Genomic DNA, 18088 nt, shown 5'->3' with positions numbered 1-18088 from the left:
ATAAGCAGCTAAGGTTATGTTTTAGAAAACAATGCAAGATATTTAACCTTCAAAATAACAAAGAGCTAAAAGGTCATAAAGAGTATCTTAACTTACCCTTTTGCTTGTTAATTAACTTGCAATCGAACCATCAAGAAGGGAACACTGTTACTTTGGTGACGTTTTTCTTGGCATGGTCTAACCTTGCTGCATTATCATTGATCAACAATGGCCAGATCAATAGCATTTCCATATTCCAATGTCAAAGGCTCAAAGCAACATATGAAATACTAGGACTATATAATGAATTAGTGAATGACCTAACAAAAAATTCATTTCTTCTTTCATTTTAATCTTCTTAATCAAGATTTTATTTAAAAATCATTATAATATCAAAGCTCAAACTTATTACTGAGAATTAATGAATTTTTTACAATAACAAATCTCTAAATTTAATAAATGAATCTATTTTATTAATCTTTTAATTAAATACATACATATAAAAATATTAAAATTATTTGACACATGATGATAAATTAGATTAAGTTAAATGCATATTTCTCTTAAATATTATGTAGCTGTCAAATATAATTATCAAAATAAGTTCTTTACATAGCATTTCACTTTAGGAAAAAACCAAAAGTTGGATGGCAATAAATTACAAGTGTACTGTAATATATGCCTGAGTAATTCTGCTATTGGGAGTTTGGGACCACATATTCGAATATCTTGTTGAGTGACTTTGAAATTGTTTATTCGAGTTTGCCATTTCCCATAAAAAGCAGCACTATTTTCTGATTTCCATAATGAGAAATGATTTTCCTGGTCTTTTTTTTATATATTTTTTAATATTTATGTGATATAAAGCAGCCTCTTTGAAAATTATATTCTACAGAATCCTTAGTTCAAGGCTGAAAGGCTTCAACTTAATTTAGTATAACTAAAATTCGTGGACTTCAATTACCTCATGCAGGTCCCTATGTTACATTGTAATATCTACTCTTTGTATAGTAACTATTTTCTATAATTTTATTTTTGATTTTATTAGGTGTATTTTGCGGTGGTTATAAAACTTTGATAATTTAAAAAGTGTAGTTGAAATTAAAATTATATTTTTAATTATTTGACAATAGTTTTAATTTGATCATATTTATTATTTTTTATATTTTCATATTAACAAGTATTATCAAATAATAAAAAAGTATAATTTTTAGGTGGTATAGCCACCGGCATTATTTATTATGTCCTACTGTTTGAAAGGAAAACACTTCATCTCATTTTATGTAGAAAGACACTTCATATCATTTTAACCACATACATTGTTGATTTGCTTCTTTCTATGTACCAGAATATCAAGAAAAGAATTAAGGAGATATAAGTATATGATATAGGTTTGGGTACAATTAGCAATGAAGCAATCAAGTGCCATAGTGTTGTTCAATTAATTAATATAGTCCAATGTAGATGAAATATTTTTATAGCTAGCTGGAAGAAAAAGAACAAGAAAGTCTTCCAAGTTTGAATGTTGTTGGAGAAATTAATAATGAGGTATGTGAGGTACTACTGAGGTATTTAAAACAGCAGTTATGATGCTGTCAGTAATAGTTGGAAGGTAGTTGTCTTTAGCTTTTACTGTATTTTCTTCCATTTATATAGCCTTTGAGGAACGTTTGTACACATAAATGTATATGTAGTACTACTCCAACCCTCACTCATATTCATATTTTTCTTCCTTTTGCTGCTGCTTTTTCTCTTGTTTTATTTGGTTTTTCATCCCTCAACTTTTGCATTCAATGTGATTGTAGTACAATGGCAACTCTCAAGTTTCTTCCAGTGTGGGCTAGTGTTAGTGTTACATTCATGGTTGTGGTGGTAGCAGCAATGTTTACCTCAGCTGAATCAACAATCTATGTTTACTTCAGTCGTGTTCCTCTACCGCGGTCCAGGTCTTCTAATGCTGTTTTTCAGTTCCTAGTAGAAACTTTGGATGGTTACAATGCGTGTAAGAGATATAACTGTTCATTTCAATGTGAGGTATGCATTTATCTTCTTCAACTTCCTTACCTCTTTTCTTTTGGGTTGAATTGTAAAGTATATTTTACTAAGATAAACAGGATAAGTAAGTCTCTGAAGAATTTTGTAAAAGACTTAAAAGTCGTTAAGAAAAAAATACCAAACAAATTCTTGAGAAAGATTCTTGACATGAATTCATTGTTGGCGCGGTGTTTTGCTTGAACAGCTTGATGGCAAAGCGTACCCTTGCCATGGTCATGGCATTGTGTTGAAGAACCTGACACAAAACCAGGAGCATTACTTTCTTCTCAATGTCACTACAAACAAAGGAGAAAGAAACTCATCAGTTTACTCATGGTTCATAGGTAAGCGAAACATACATTGCTATCATCATTTGAAATTCTAAGTAAAAATGGCACTTTCCTAATCCTATTTTGAACTTAACTAAAATCAATTAATTGCGGGCTAGCTGATGGAATTTTCTTTTCACATAATAGATACAATACCTCCAACTGCAGCCATTACTAGTGAAGAGACATACACAAGTGGAAAAAGGGTAGCAATTGATATTACATTCAGTGAAGTATGCACTGGATTAGGTGGATTCAAATGTCAGAACTCAACAAACTGTGATGTAAGTTGGTTTCTAGTGACAAACAATGCATTGTCCTAAAAATAACATTATCTAATTTTTCTAAAGGGACATGTATTTTGAACAGGAGGCAGTAATAATTTGTTGTTTTAAATGGAAAAAAAAAAGTTAACTACAAATTTGATACTCAAAAGATTCAGCCGTGAAGAAAAAAGGTTTTTGAAAGATGTTACGACAAAACAGTTATTGAATGATTTGAAAATGCGAAATAACAAATAATTATTATACTTTTTTGTAAGCGACCAAAAAAATTGTGTTTAGCAAATGACTTATTCATTTGATATAAATTTTTGTTGCAATATTTGAATAAATATTTAGAAGGTGCACAAAAAATCGAAGCAAAAACTTTTTGAAAAAATTCACATAAAATTACCAAATTTTAAGAATGAAAATATCTTATTTTTCTAATAATAATTGCAAAAATTTATATCAAAATCTGATCTCTAAAGTCTTTTTTAGAATACATATATAATATTTAATATCTAGTTCTTTTTGTAGCATTTTTAAACCTTTTGGAGGCTTATTTGTCATTAGCATCTTTCATTCTTTTTGTCAGCGACATAAACTTTCGGGTACTATTTTAGTGGTTTACTCAAAAAATAAGTTGAAAAAGTTTATGACATTTCTATATTTATTGTGTAAGGTTCTGGTAGCTGGTCCTGCCCAGGTTGTTGCATCTTCGTTCCAAATTATCAAACCAGGTTTTAAGTATAGTCTTGACTTGATTCTCTCCTCGAAAATTGTGTACGGGCATGCCGTGATCTCGATGGTGGAGAATACTTGTGCTGACCAGGCTGGAAACAAGTTCATGAGAACTAATGGTTCTACTTTGATTATTCACTTTGGTAAGGTTCTATTTGCAATTCAAAACTTCAAATGTTAACCTTTTCTTTCCTAACAAGCAATGTTATGGTCTCACATTATACATTTAAACCTATGTCTTAGATAGAAGACCAGTAATGGTGGATTTTTGGACTTCTGTTCCATCATATGAGTTGAAAATTAACAGTATCCCAAGAACTGTCATTGCAACATGCAAACCAGAGGACATGATAATTTTCTTGGACTTCAGCATTCCTATAAGAAATTCAACAGAGCAAATTCTAAGTGCGCTACACGTTAACTCCAGTATCTTAACCCCTTTCCATGATAGAAGTAACGAGGCACGCCGATTTTCTTTCATGGTAAGCAAAGATATTGTTTATCTGATATACTTCAGTTTTCTTACCATATACATTGGTATAAGTCATTTGCTGAAGAAGTTAGAAAATCAACAGAATTCTCGCAATTATATTCCAATATATTGCTGATGAAAGAAGTAATGCAATTTTTTTTTTTTGGTAGCTCAATAACATCTCAAGAACTGAGATTATCACAATTGAATTACAAGCTACATCAATACTTGGAAGAACAGGCATCCCTGTCTCTCCTGTTGCTCCGATTACATTCCTTTTCGGTATGCTACAATATGTTCTTACAACACTAAAAGCAGATATCTCTTAGAAGCTTTTGGTGTAAGCAAACTCTTATTATTACTGTCTGTTTTGGTAGATTCCATGAGACCTAGTGTGATACTAAGGACCAGCTCCCTCAGTAGACCAAGGGATTCTGACATCAACATCATTGCCGAGTTCACAAAGCCGGTATTTGGCTTCGACGCCTCTATGATAGAAGTCTTGGGAGGAAGATTGACAAGGCAGGTTCAGAGAGAGTAACAATAAGCATATCAATCATAACAAGAAGCCTATGAAGTAATCATAAATCTTGCCATTAAGGAGTTTAAGTAATGCTCAAATTCTTCATTTTCTTTCTTGTAGGTTACAGGATCTATCCAGAGCTTTGTACTCATTGACAGTCCATGCAGAATCAGAGAATGAAGTGTCAGTTACCATTCCTGCAGGGAAGGTAACTGATATTTCAGGAAATGAAAATTTGGCATCCAACCAACTTGTATTCAAGCATTGTATGGATACCTCTTTTCCTTCGTTACATGTTTTTAACTAATAATGAAATCATTCATAGACAAACTTCCACTTGTTATTAAAACTCAAATTCCCATGTTTATCTTTCTAACCAACGAAACTTAGGTTGAACGTGTCCTATTTTATATGGATAACAAGGTTAGGAGTATTTTGCATCTATGGTTCTAATTCTCATCATATGCTCAGATTCTGCCCCTGCAATATGCATTGCATTGTACTCATTTGTGAGTGCTGGAACAATAGCAACATCACTGATAGCTGCAATGGTTTTGCTTTCCTCTGCTAATCTAGAAGCAATAAGCATACTTGCTTTGGGAGGTGCAAACTGTCCTACTTCCAATCCATCAATGAATCTAAATGTAAGTAAGAAATTGATAACAATATCAAATTATAATTTAAATACAAACATTTTTCATTTCTCACAAGTCACAACAACTTATATATATCATTTCTATCTCTTCAAAGTTACCTTAGAAAACATTTTCTTCCCAGGGAATGGTTGGACACCTTCAAGTCTTTGCGCTTACAAGTTGGTTTTCAGCTGATCAACCTGTCAAATACTTGGAGACAACAAGAGGTCTACGGTGGCTCATACCTCATCACAAGCTTCCTTGGACAGATTCCGACACTTCGTCTTCAATATCAGAAAAAGAGAACCTTTCAGGGAGAACTAATGGCCTGTCAGAACATAATTCTCACAACAGAGATCATCAACTTCCAACTAAAATTACCACCAGATCGGGTTGGCTTCATAATCACCAGCATAACATAAGTAGGGAAAATATAGTTTATGGTCTACCTCTCAGTTCCATTGAATATTTCAGTTATTTCTTGGTGAGTTTGACGTCGTGTTTTTGAAAGCTCTACATTCATAGACATTTGTATCAGCTAATCCTTTTTCCTTGTAGAGAGGAGAACCAATGTCTGCTAGCATGGTCGTCAAAGGAATGGAGAATTACAAAGGGTAGCTATACACACTCAGCCACTTAAACAGGAAACACTATTATTTTCTCTAATAAAACTGAGAAGGGGGGATTTAGAAAAATAAACATAGTTTCATATTTTTCATAATGACATAGTTTCTTCTATTGACAGGTGGCAGGACATGGAGATGAACTTATTCTGGCTTGGCATAGGAGGAGGGTGTTTAATTTTAGCTCATGTTTTCATAATTTTATTCCTCCGGCGGAGGACAGGGAAGCCACCTCGGGGCAGTTTTTCAGTTCCTAGATTTGAGCTATTTATTTTGATTCTCTTGCTACCTTGTCTTTCTCAGTCGTCTGCTTTCCTAATAAAAGGTAAGACTAGCTTCTGCAATGACTAATTTCATCCACCTGAAATCTAACAAATTGGATATTTAAGATGAATGCCAGTGCAAAGTTTGAAAAGCTTTCAAAACTACAATTTTATGCAGGTGGTTCAACAAGGGGAATTATAACAGGGGTGTTGTTGCTGGCAATCCCTGCAGCATTCATCTTATCAGTATCCCTATTTATTATTATTGTAATCAACTCAGGAAAATTTGCCCAGTACAAAGAATTCAACCAAGTACCTAATCAAGAAGTGTGGTACAAGAAGTTATGGTTCCTTTTTGTCGGGAAGCCAACCACGGGAAAGTGGTTTTACAGGGATGGATTACCATCTTCTTTCCTCTCAGGCTTTGGAATTCTCTTCGATAATTGCAAGGGTTCTCCAGTATTAGTCCTAGGCGATCAGCATGAACTAAATACCATGACCAAGTGGACCGAAAGCAGCCAAAGCGGTAATGAAAGAATTAAGGGGGTCAACTCAGAAGATAGCAATGAGGAAAACAAAAATTCCATTTTCAGAAGGGTATTAGGATGCATGCAACAATACTATATCATCCTTGACTTATTAAGAAGAGTTGGTATGGGAATGATATCTGTAGCTTATCCACCAGAAGAAACAAGTAAAAGCCTTTTTGCTCTGGTAATTACATTAGTACAGTTTATTTACTTATTTACCATAAAGCCATATATCAGCAGGAGTGTCCATGTTGTGGAAAGTGTTTCTCTCTTGTGTGAAGCAGGTGTGTTTGGTATATTTGTCATTCAAAGTGGTTCAAAATCAACTGAAGCCAGAACTTTGGAACTAATTATGATAGTTCTTCTGTTACTAACCTTCATTGCACAGCTTATCAATCAATGGTATGCTATGGTAAATACCTTATTAAGACTCTCAAAGCCTCAGACTAACTCTTTAAGGCATGGATTAAAGCTTGCAGCCAAGGGATTAATTCTGCCTTTCCTCCCGAAGAAGCATTGGCCGAGTGTTGTATCGACATTCTCCCAAACAGAAACAGAGCAGCTTTCAGTTAATCCTGCGAGCTCAGGGACAGAACTTGGAAGAAGAAAAAGAGCAGGCTATATGGATCCAGTCAGTGCCATGACTGCTACTGTAGTTCCTGTGCAAAGTCCTCATACACCTAGCCCCAATGTGATTGAAAGACAAGATCCCAGAAACTCAAAAGCAGCCACAAATGCTCACATAGAAGTGGAAGGTATATGGCTAACAGGACACAAAGCTGGAATCAATGATGAGCTGAAGATGTTAAGGGAGCTTGCAAAAGCTGGCTTCTCTAGGGACGACAGGGTGGATGAAGCAAGTACCAGTTACACTTTAGATGCGCAACCTCCATCGGATGAACACTATTTGGGTATTCCAAAGCCAAGATACTAATGCTTAAGGGTGTTGGAAGTGTATTTGCAGCTTACTGTACTTACTCAAAAATCATTGTATAGCTTCTAATGGTGTTAAACTCTTAGTGACAACTTACTGCTAATGCTTCTCAGATGACCGTGCCATGTGCATTTTCTAGAATTAATATGTAAAATGTTAGAACAGATTGAAACATTCTCAAACCATTTCAAAATGCATTTACAATTGCATTGCTTTTAAGCTATTCAACAAAAAGAGTTCATACACTATCTGTTTGTCTTTGAAAGAATTGTTAATGCTCTGTGCAATTTGCATACACAATTGAATATAGGTCTACACAAACATACAATTCCAATAGAAAACTACATAAGAGTCAAGTATTCACGGACCATTGAATATACCAAAATCTAACCCTAAAATTCAATATTCAGAAGAAATGGATACACCTTCAGTCAGCACGTAGCACTGTGGCACTGTTCCACTCTATTGCTATCAAGTAAGCCATGAATTCCATGAACGACGACGAGATCGCTGCGAAACATGTCCGGAACCGCCACCAGAACACCGTTGAGGAACCGCATCCTCGGAGAAACCGTCACATTGATCTCAAACCCGTCGGAGAACGTCGGCAGCAGAGACTCGTTAGGGAGACGAATCAGATCGCGCCATGTAATCAGCTTCGGCACGACGTGCTTGCGGAAAATCGTAGAGTAATCGCCGATATTCCTCACGCCGTTAACGGCGAACGCCTCATCTAACGGCGCGAAGATCGTGAACTTCCTCTCATCACCAAACTCCGTCGAAAGCTGAGCATCAAGAAACGTGGCCATAACGGAGCAGCCGTGAGATTTCAAGACTTCGGTGACGGCGGCAAACGTTTCGGCGTTAGTACGGGCGGGTTCGGATTCTAATTCTTGGAGCGAAGATGAGTTGAAGAAGTCGTCGATTGCGAGCAAGAGTAATGAACCGTCGTCGAAGATTGGTGTCTTGGAAACGACGACGTCGTTTAGGGAAAGTTTGTTGGAGGAGGAAGAGGTAATGCTGAGATAGGAATTTGGGAGCAGAGTGGGTAAGGGCGTGTTTGGTTGGAGAGATGAGAGGTTTTGGAGTGGGAGCCTCTCGGGGAGGATGTGGTATTTGAGGAGTGAGAGTGGGAGCGGGCCGGAGCGGATGAAGGCGGCGTTTGGGGGGACGAAGACGGTGGCGTTGTTGGCGGAAGGGAGGGGGATGGAAGGGGACGCGAGGCGGAGGGTGAGGGCCATGGAAAGGAAGCCGGCGTCGGTTAGAGTTTGCACCGCCAGGGTAAGGAGGGCCTCGGTGGAGGATGCGGCAGAGGGGAACAGGAGGCTGACGACGGTGACGAGGAAGAGAGGACTGCGTAGCGTGAAAAGATTAATCTTTTCCATCGGTTGGATTGAAGAAGGAGAATCGTGTGTTCTTGGATTTCTTGCTAAGAGACGAGTGGCTTTGGAGGGGTTGTATACTTGTATGAACTTTGAAGGAGGAAGAGATGATCGACGTGGAGTAGAAATTCGGGCGGGAAATAAAAATGAGGGAAGAACAAAAAGATTCTTCTATATCTATATAATAAAACAAAATGCATGAATATTGAGAAGTATACCCAAAAAAAAATTTTAGTTCACGTCATTTTTTAGTGAATTTTGTTTTAGTTTTAGCAATTTAAAGAATAAGAAAATAAAAAAAAATTTTCAAAGTTGAATTTTTTTTTTATTACACATTGATAATGTTTGAGAGATAAAATATTATATTTTTAGAGGCGGGGTGATATTTAAAAAAAAAAGTAATACTACATGTACAGAATGCTTCTGATACGGGTTGAGAGGAGGATCGGGAACCTGCGGGTCGGATCGGATGTCGGACGGCCCTGATGGAGCGGAGGGGAGGTACCTGCAAAGACACTCCGACGCTCAAGTCAGAATAGATCTAAGAGGTATAAGGTGTGTGGGATGATTCCATACCTGGAGGGATCTGGGTCCTCTATTTATAGGTGATGGTGATAATCTTATCTTATCTTATTTGCTTAAGATAAGGGAGATGTTTGAATTCGAAAGTTAGTTAGAAGATCTAGAGGGCCGATTTGGGGCCTTCTAGAAAGACGAGATGGGTTGACCCGGTAAGCCGGGTTCGGGTCTTGGTCGTGGGTCCGGGGTCCGTGGGCCGGATCCGTAACAGTTGCCCCCGTAGCGAGAGAGCGAGTAAGGTCGGTTTGTCGCTAAGAGTTCGAAGCGTTTTTCTGCGTCTTTGGTACTGGTCGAGTATTCGTTTGGCGACAAGGTCGGCTTCTTGATTTCGTTTGGTGAGAGATTCGTCTTGACCGTACTTTGGTCTCGACGTGACCTTTCCGTGTCTGCTGCGCCTGTTGCGTCTTTTGAGGCGTAATTGATTAGTTTGCTTTTCCGAGGGGGCATTTATTGTGGTGGGGGTTTTCTCTTTTTTGCCCCCGAGAGTTTTCATTGCGTGGAGGGTTAGGTGCGTCCTTTCGTCTTTTCGAAACCGTTTCGTTTTTTGTTTTTATTTCCCTCGTCCGTTTTTCTCTTTTGAGAGAGAACTTCTTCATTTCCTGAGAGAAAACTGCTTTTTGCTTTCCTGGTGCTGCTTCTGCTTCTCCTCATTTCCCTGCATTTCTTTCGAGTTTTCTTCTACTATTACCAGGTTGGTATCTTCTTTTTGCTACTTCGTTTGTTTGTGCCTTTTTCTGTTTTTGCCATGTTTTGTTCTGCCTACTTCCCTTTGTTTTTGTTTGCTGTGTTTGGTGTGTTGAGTTTGGGGAAGGGGCTGAGCACCGCCATTTTCTGTTTTACTTGTAGTGGTGTCTTAGGTTTTTTTTTTCGCAATTGTGTCGAGTTGGTGGGCTGATGGTGGTGCTCTTCCCTGTTTTAGGTATGCAGCGTCGGAGAAATGAGGGTGTGGGTGCCCCCATTCCCCCTTCCAGGGGCGTTCCCAATCGCTATGGTTGGGTGACCAGCGATGTGTGGGGCGTTCCATCGCGGTTGACGGAGGGTGATCTCCAACGGCTCCGCGATCAGGGAGCGATCTGCGGTGGCGGTGAAGAGGAGGGGCGATATATACTCGAGCTCCCTGATGCGGATGAGCGCGTCTGCTATCTAAACCTCCGTTCTCCCACCGTGCCGGACTGGATGTGGGTCTACGAATCCATGTTTACTCGGCTCGGGGTGCGGTTCCCCTTCTCTCCGTTTGTTCAAGGTCTACTTAGTCGGTGTTCCGTGGCGCCGTCTCAACTTCATCCGAACAGTTGGGCAGCTGTTCGGTGTTTTGAGTTGGTGTGCCAGTATCTTGATCTCCCGGTTTCGGTTCCTGTTTTCCTTTTCCTTTTCTTGTGCACGCTTCCGACTAAAGAGGGGAAGCATAAGAAAGGGTATATGTCTTTCCGGGCTCAGCCTCACCGTCGGATTTTCGGGTTGTTTGAGGACTCCTTTCATGGGTTTAAGTGGGAGTATTTTAAGGTGCGTCCCGTTGAGGGGCACCGTCCGTTTTGGCTTACCTTGGAAGGCGAGCGCCGGTTTCCGACTTACTGGAATTTTGGTGCCGGGCCGTCGGTTCTGACTAAAGTTCTTTATGACGATTTGTCTCGGGAGGATAAGGATGTCGCCAGCGTTTTATGGCATTTGTTTGGCGAGAGTCCGTTGAATCCTCGGGACGTTATGGGGGATCCCGAGGCTTGTCGGACATATATTGGTGTGTATATATATATATTTTGACTTTTCTTTGTTTTTCCTTGCAGTTGAGATGGCGGGCGGGCTAACTACCTTGGCGAGGTTGAAGGCTGCTTTGGTTCGGGAGGAAGGGTCTTCGTCTCCTTCGACCCCTGTCTCCAACCCGGCCGTGGATTCGCAGGCTATTCCTCAGGAGGTAGTTCCTTCGGGGGGACCTGCTGGTGTTGAGGCTCCTCCTGGCTCGCCTGAGGTAGTCGTGGTGTCGGCTGCTGAGGCTTCTCGGAAGAGGAGTAGAACCGAGGAGCCGGGTAGTGAGACTTTTGAGGAGGAGGGCTTGGTTCCTAGCGTGATGGACCGTCGTTTTGACGCTACGAGCTTTATTGATCAGCATTTAATGCCCGGGACAGAGTCGTTTTTTGATGGTTGTGACATTGCTGGCCAGGCTCAGTCGGTTTACCGTGCCCTTCTCCGGTCTGCTGTGGTTGTTAGGAAGGCGGAGCCTGTGATGGCCCAAGTGGGTTTGTTGGAGAAGAAGCTTCGGCAGGCCCAGGCCGATGTGACCAAGTTAAAGGAGGAGCTTGGGACAGCCAAGGTTGCAAAGGAGAAGGCGGAGAAGTCGTCGGAGGATGCCGGGGCGGAGATTCTCCGACTTGCCGGCCTTGAGACTTCGCTTCTTTCTCAATTGGCTGAGGAGCGGAAGAAATCTTCAGATGCGAGTTCTCAAGCTGCCCTGCTCCTCGTTGAGTCGGAAACCTTGAAGGCTGAGGTTGAGGCTTTGAAGAAGGAGAAATCGGCTTTGTTGGCTGATGCCGGGGATGCCATTGCTGCTACCGAGGAGACGATGAAAGCGCAGTTTCTTGTGTTGGCCCCTGGTGTGGATGTGTCTGTGACGGGAGCTTTCAAGACCGTTCGTGATGGTCGGATTGTAGATATTTGAGTAGTTTCTTTTTCGTACTTTATTTTTGAACATGTTAAGTTTCTGAATGTTTTTATTTGGCCAAGGGCCGTGACTTTTTGGGGATCGTTCAATAGTATTTTCGGCCGTCCGGGCCTTTTGTATGATCCGCTTGTGGTGTTTATTTGGCCGTTCGGGCTTTTCTTGCATTTTTGTTTGTTTTTGTTGTAACCGTTTGTTTGGTCGGTTTTTTGGGTACCCGTGTGTTCGGCCTGGAGGGTGATCAGTCCTCCAGCGATGGCCGTGTCTTCGTTTGGTGTTTTAAGAAACAGTAGTGACTTGTAATGGGGATGAAGGGAAAATAACTTGTAAAGAATTTTATTTGAATAGTTGGGCCTCGTTAAAACCCTTCGTGAGGGAAAGAGTACCCGAGGTTCTAAAAGACAATGAACAATAAAAAATAAAGGGAAATAAAGGGTGATTTAAAGGAAAAAATAAAGAGTGACTTATTTAAGTATAGTATCTTCGTAGGTTGGCCGCGTTCCAAGTTCTTGGTATTTCGCTGCCGTCTAGTCGTTCGAGTTTATACGCTCCTTTTCCTATTACGGCCTTGACCCTGTATGGTCCTTCCCAGTTGGGTGCGAGCTTTCCTTCTCCTGGGGTCGGGAGGCCGATGTTGTTTCGTCGTAGGACGAGGTCGTTGTCCGCGAATTCTCGTCGGATGACGCCGTGATTATACCTTAGGCTGATCCTTTGTTTGAGTGCTAATTCTTTGACGTGGGCTATGCTTCTTGCCTCGTCTATGAGGTCTCGTTCTGCTTCTTCGTCGTTACCTCCAACCGTTTTTCTGGGGCTGGGGTCTCCGATTTCTACTGGGATGACAGCTTCTACGCCGTATGTGAGTCGGAAGGGCGTTTCTCCCGTGCTTGTTTGGGGTGTTGTTCGGTATGACCATAGGACTGATCCCAACTCGTCTGCCCACAATCCCTTGGCTTCGTCAAGTCGTTTCTTAAGTCCTTTGACGATAATTTTGTTGGCGGATTCCACCTGTCCGTTTGTTTGGGGATGTTCTACCGAGCTGAAGCGATGGGATACGTGCAATCCTTCTAAGAGTTCTCTGAATTTTTTGTCTGTGAATTGGGTTCCGTTGTCGGAGATGATGACTTCGGGAATTCCGAACCGAGTAATGATCTGTCGCCAGACGAATTTCCGGCATTGGGTTGCCGTGATGGAGGCCAGGGGTTCGGCTTCAATCCATTTGGTGTAGTAGTCTATGGCGACGATGAGATATCTAAGTTGGCCGGGTGCCGTGGGGAAGGGCCCGACGAGGTCGATTCCCCAACTGCCGAATGGCCGTTCAGCCGATATAACGCTGAGTTGGTGTGGGGCGGCTTGGTGGATATTGGCATGCTTTTGGCATTTGTCGCAGCTTTTTGTGAGTTGTATGGAATCTCGAATGATTGTGGGCCAGAAGTAGCCGGCCCTGATGATTTTTTGGGCTAGCGTTTTTCCTCCGATGTGGTGACCGCAGCAGCCTTCGTGGATTTCGCGGAGTATATATTCCGTGTCCTCGGATTCTACACATTTGAGTAGGGGTTGCGAGAATCCGCGTTTGTATAGCTGTCCTGCTATGATGGTGTAGTTAGCGGCTTCTCTTTTTATCTTCCTCTCTTCTTTCGGGTCTGGTGGTAGGATTCCGTCGCGGAGATATTGCAAGATCGGGTATGTCCAAGATTCCCGATTTGAGGATGTTAGGTGTGCGTTGATTTCCGTTGATACGGAAGGCGACTTAACGACCTCCTGGATTAGCGATCTGTTGCCGTGTCCTGACTTCGTGCTGGCTAGTTTGGAAAGTAGATCCGCCCTGGCGTTTCGTTCCCTGGGGACGTGATGTATGGAGACGTTTTCGAATCCTTCTTTTGTTTCACTTACTTTTTTAAGGTATTGTTGGAGCAGGGGGTCCCGGGTTTGGTAGCTCCCGTTGATTTGGGAGCATACCACCTGGGAATCGGTGTTAACCTCGAGTATCTTGGCGCCGACTTCCCGAGCTAGGTTTAGGCCTGCCAAAAGGGCTTCGTATTCTGCTTGGTTGTTTGATACTGGAAAGTCGTATCTTATTGATTGTTCAATTGTGATCCCATTTTGGTTTTCGAGTATGATTCCGGCGCCTCCGTGAGTGGAGTTTGATGAGCCATCGACGTGCAGTTTCCATGGTTCGGGTGTCAGCTTCGTCGGAGTCATTTCGGCGATGAAGTCGGCCAAGGCTTGTGCTTTGATGGCGTTTCGGGGCTCGAACCTGATCTGGAATTGGGATAGCTCGATGGACCATGCTAGCATTCTTCCTGCTAGGTCGGGTTTTTGTAATACTTGTTTGACCGTTTGGTCGGTTCGGACCGTTATGGGGTGGGCCTGGAAGTATTGTCGTAGTCGTCGGGATGCCGAGAGGAGTGCGAAAGCCAGTTTTTCTAGTCGTGAATAACGGGCTTCCGTGTCTTGTAGCACCTTGCTTATGAAGTATATGGGTTTTTGTTCCTTTTTCTCGTTTTCTCGGACGAGTGCTGCTGCGATTGTTTCTTCCGTTATGGAGAGGTACAAGTATAGTGTTTCCCCTGTTTGAGGTTTTGCAAGGATTGGAGGTTCTGTTAGGACCTTTTTGAAGTGTTGGAAAGCTTCTTCGCATTCTTTCTCCCATTTGAACGGAATCCCTTTTTTCATAAGTTTGAAAAAAGGAATTGCCTTTTGTGCCGAGGCTCCGAGGAACCGGGATAGTGCGGTTAGTCGGCCGGTGAGCTTTTGGATATCTTTGAGGTTCTTGGGACTTGTCATCTCCAGGACGGCACGGCATTTTTCCGGGTTTGCCTCAACTCCGCGTTGTGTGATCATGAATCCGAGGAATTTTCCTGCTTCCATTCCGAAAGCGCACTTTGTTGGGTTGAGTCGCATTTGGTGCTTTCGCAAGGTGTTCATTATGACCTTTAGATCGTCGGTTAGTTGCTCCCCGGATTCCGTTTTGGCGAGCATATCATCGATGTAGACTTCTATTTTGTTCCCGGTTAGGTTGCGAAATATCTTGTTTACGAGTCGCTGATAGGTGGCTCCGGCGTTTTTCAGGCCGAAGGGCATTACTTTATAGCAGTAGGTTCCGTCTGGGGTGATGAATGCTATTTTTTCTTCGTCTGGTCGGTGCATCGGGATCTGGTTGTAGCCGGAGTATGCGTCCATGAAGCTGAGGTACCGGTGTCCGGATGCTGCATCTACTAGTCCGTCGATGTTTGGTAGGGGGAAGGCGTCTTTTGGACATGCTTTGTTGAGATCTGTGTAATCAACGCACATTCGCCACTTCCCGTTAGTCTTTTTAACTAGTACGACGTTGGCTAGCCAGGTCGTGTAAGGGAGTTCTCGGATGAAGTTGGCTTCGAGCAGGGCCTTTACTTGTTTTTGGACCTCGGCGGCTCGGTCTGGTGACATTTTCCGTCTTCTTTGCGCCACGGGTTTGGCTAGGGGGTCTACTGCCAGATGGTGAGACATTAGATCGGGACTTATTCCCGGCATGTCGGCTGGTGTGAATGCGAATAGGTCTCTGTTTTGTTTCAAAAGTTGAGAGAGTTCTTCTTTAAGGTCGTGTGGGAGGTTTCTGTTGATGAACGTGTATTCATCTTTGGTTGGCCCTATTTGTAGTTTTTCCATGTCCCCTTCTGGTTCCGGTCTAGGTTGGCCGTCAAGCCGTGCGTCTAGGTCGGCAAGGAATATTCCGGCCGCGTCCCGGGATTTTTTCCTTAGAGCTAAGCTATTGTTGTCGCATTCGGCTGCAACTTCTCGGTCTCCGTGAATGGTTCCGATGGTGCCGTCATCGGCTTTGAATTTCATGAGGAGGTATTTGGTGAAGATGACTGCCGAGAAGTCGTTAATTGTTTTTCTCCCGAGAATGACGTTATAGGCTGTGGAGTCTTTTAGGACGACGAATTCGGATAGGATCGTCTTTCTCTGATTGCTTGTTCCTATGGTGATGGGGAGGGTGACCGAGCCGTCTGGTTTGAGGAAGTTATCTCCGAGGCCCGTGACGCCGTGGCGATGCGTTTGGAGGTTGTCGTTGCGGAGCCCGAGTTTGTCGAAGGCTCCTCGGAAGAGGATATTGGAGTCGGCACCCGTGTCCACGAGTATTCTTCTTACTAGTCCTGTTCCGATTCGGGCTGATATGACGAAGGGGGCATCTCCTGCCGAGGTGCCGTGCTGGCAGTCCTCGGGTAAGAAGGTTATCGTGCTGTTGGCAATGGTTACTGGGTCGTGGTTTTTGACGGCCATTATCTTGAGGTCTTTTTTCATTGTTAGTTTTGATTTATTTGGTACGTCTTTGCCCGTGATGACGTTCACTATGATGGTCGGATCTTCTTCGGTGTTTTCCCTGGGTGGTTTTTGGGTTCTTGGGTTGCGTCCTTCTCTTTCTGGTGATTTGTCTCTGTCGGCGCGCCTTGGTTCTCTGATGATTTTGACGAACTCGGGGAGTTTGCCGTCTCGTATAGCTTGCTCAAGAGCGTCTTTGAGATCGTAACAATCTTGTGTTTTGTGGCCGTATCCGCGGTGATAGTCGCAGTAGAGGGTTTTGTTTCCTCCTGTCCTTTCCTTGAGTGGTCGGGCTCTGGGGATGATGCCTCGGTCTGCTATTTGGTGGTATACCTCAGTAATTGATGTTGTTAGGGGAGTGTAGTTGGAAAATTTTCCTATTCTTGGTGGTCTGTGGGTTGGTTTAAGGTGGTCTCGTTGGTTCTCTTTGGGTGGTGCGTTATGACGGGGAGTCGGGTTGCCGTGTTGGGTGGCGGCGTGCTGCCGTTTGTTGGCGGCGACGACCTGGCTGACTTCCTCGTCGTTGATGTAATCTTTGGCGACGTTCTGGATTTCGTGCATGGTCCACACTGGTTTGGTGGTGAGATGTTTGCGAAAGTCTTCATTCATGAGTCCGTTAGTTAGGCAGAGGCTGGCAACGGAGTCCGTGAGTCCGTCGACCGTTAGGCATTCGTCGTTGAAGCGGTCGAGGTATTTTCTTGTGGATTCTTCTTGCCTTTGTATGACCCCTAACAGGCTGATAGGGTGTTTGGCTTTGGTGATTCGGGTTGTGAACTGGGCCATGAATTTTCTTGTGATGTCGTGGAAGCTAGTTATGGATCCGTTTGGGAGGGCGTTGAACCATTTGATCGCTGGCCCGGCCAGGGTTACTGGGAAGGCTCTGCATCGGACTGCGTCGGATGCTCCTTCTAAGTTCATTCTGGCCTCGAAGGCCGTTAGGTGCTCTTGAGGGTCTTTGGTTCCGTCGTACTTCATGTCGGTGGGTTTGTCGAAACCTTTGGGGAGTTTTGCTCTTAAGATTCCTTCCGTGAAGGGCGTAGCTCCCATTATAGTATGGTCGCTTCTCGTGCGTTTGGTGCTTTGGTATCTCCGGTCTTCGTCTGAATCATGCTGACGGTTTACATCCTGAGAATCGCTGCGATGGTGTTTCTTGTCGTATCGTCGTTCGGGCGACTTTTCGCGTCGGCGGTTGCGTGAGGTGCTGCGACCATCTCTCCTATTGTGCTGCCGGATTGGCAACCTTCCGTGGTGGGATCTTGACCTGGAAGTTGCCTGGCTTCCATGCTCGTTATTGTGTTTTTCCCGGTCGCTTAGCTTGCCTTCAAGTTCTTGGACTCGGAGACAGAGATCCTGGATGATTTGTGCCGCTTTGTCCCTGGCTTTCTCGGGATGTTGTGGGTCCGTCGTGACGTCCTCGTTTGCGTGGTGGACGGTGCTTGCTATTTTTGCTTGGTTTGTGGCTTCATGGTGTTCTGAGATCGGACGTCGCGGTTGGGAGTCGTCCTGGCTTGATGGGTTATCCTCCAGGATGCCCTCCATCCGGTCTGATTGTTGCAGGGTCCCCACAGACGGCGCCAATGTACAGAATGCTTCTGATACGGGTTGAGAGGAGGATCGGGAACCTGCGGGTCGGATCGGATGTCGGACGGCCCTGATGGAGCGGAGGGGAGGTACCTGCAAAGACACTCCGACGCTCAAGTCAGAATAGATCTAAGAGGTATAAGGTGTGTGGGATGATTCCATACCTGGAGGGATCTGGGTCCTCTATTTATAGGTGATGGTGATAATCTTATCTTATCTTATTTGCTTAAGATAAGGGAGATGTTTGAATTCGAAAGTTAGTTAGAAGATC

At 43.1% G+C, this 18088-nt stretch overlaps 3 protein-coding genes across 3 annotated transcripts; 1 reads left to right on the top strand and 2 right to left on the bottom strand.

Moving 5' to 3' along the window:
• Positions 1-1788: 1788 nt before the first annotated feature.
• Positions 1789-5856, top strand: LOC130934589 (uncharacterized). The gene is made up of 11 exons (XM_057864147.1): positions 1789-2013; positions 2219-2357; positions 2490-2626; positions 3288-3489; positions 3590-3828; positions 3989-4100; positions 4196-4355; positions 4462-4607; positions 4813-4985; positions 5119-5460; positions 5722-5856. Exons 1-11 carry the CDS (start codon positions 1789-1791, stop codon positions 5854-5856), a joined length of 2010 nt encoding a protein of 669 aa, XP_057720130.1.
• Positions 5857-7757: 1901 nt separating this feature from the next.
• LOC130934588 (putative fasciclin-like arabinogalactan protein 20) lies at positions 7758-8711 on the bottom strand. The gene has a single exon (XM_057864146.1). The coding sequence runs from the start codon at positions 8709-8711 to the stop codon at positions 7758-7760; it is 954 nt and encodes a 317-aa protein (XP_057720129.1).
• Positions 8712-12405: 3694 nt separating this feature from the next.
• On the bottom strand, positions 12406-17775 carry LOC130934586 (uncharacterized). Its single transcript, XM_057864145.1, has 2 exons — positions 15227-17775; positions 12406-15121 (listed from the first exon to the last, which is right to left on the bottom strand). The coding sequence occupies exons 1-2, from the start codon at positions 17773-17775 to the stop codon at positions 12406-12408; spliced, it is 5265 nt and encodes a 1754-aa protein (XP_057720128.1).
• Positions 17776-18088: the final 313 nt, after the last annotated feature.

Source organism: Arachis stenosperma, chromosome 6, assembly GCF_014773155.1.
Source record: "Arachis stenosperma cultivar V10309 chromosome 6, arast.V10309.gnm1.PFL2, whole genome shotgun sequence".
Lineage (NCBI taxonomy): Eukaryota > Viridiplantae > Streptophyta > Magnoliopsida > Fabales > Fabaceae > Arachis > Arachis stenosperma.
Note: the sequence above shows the minus strand (reverse complement) of the source record. Positions and strands in the feature narration are given on the sequence as shown.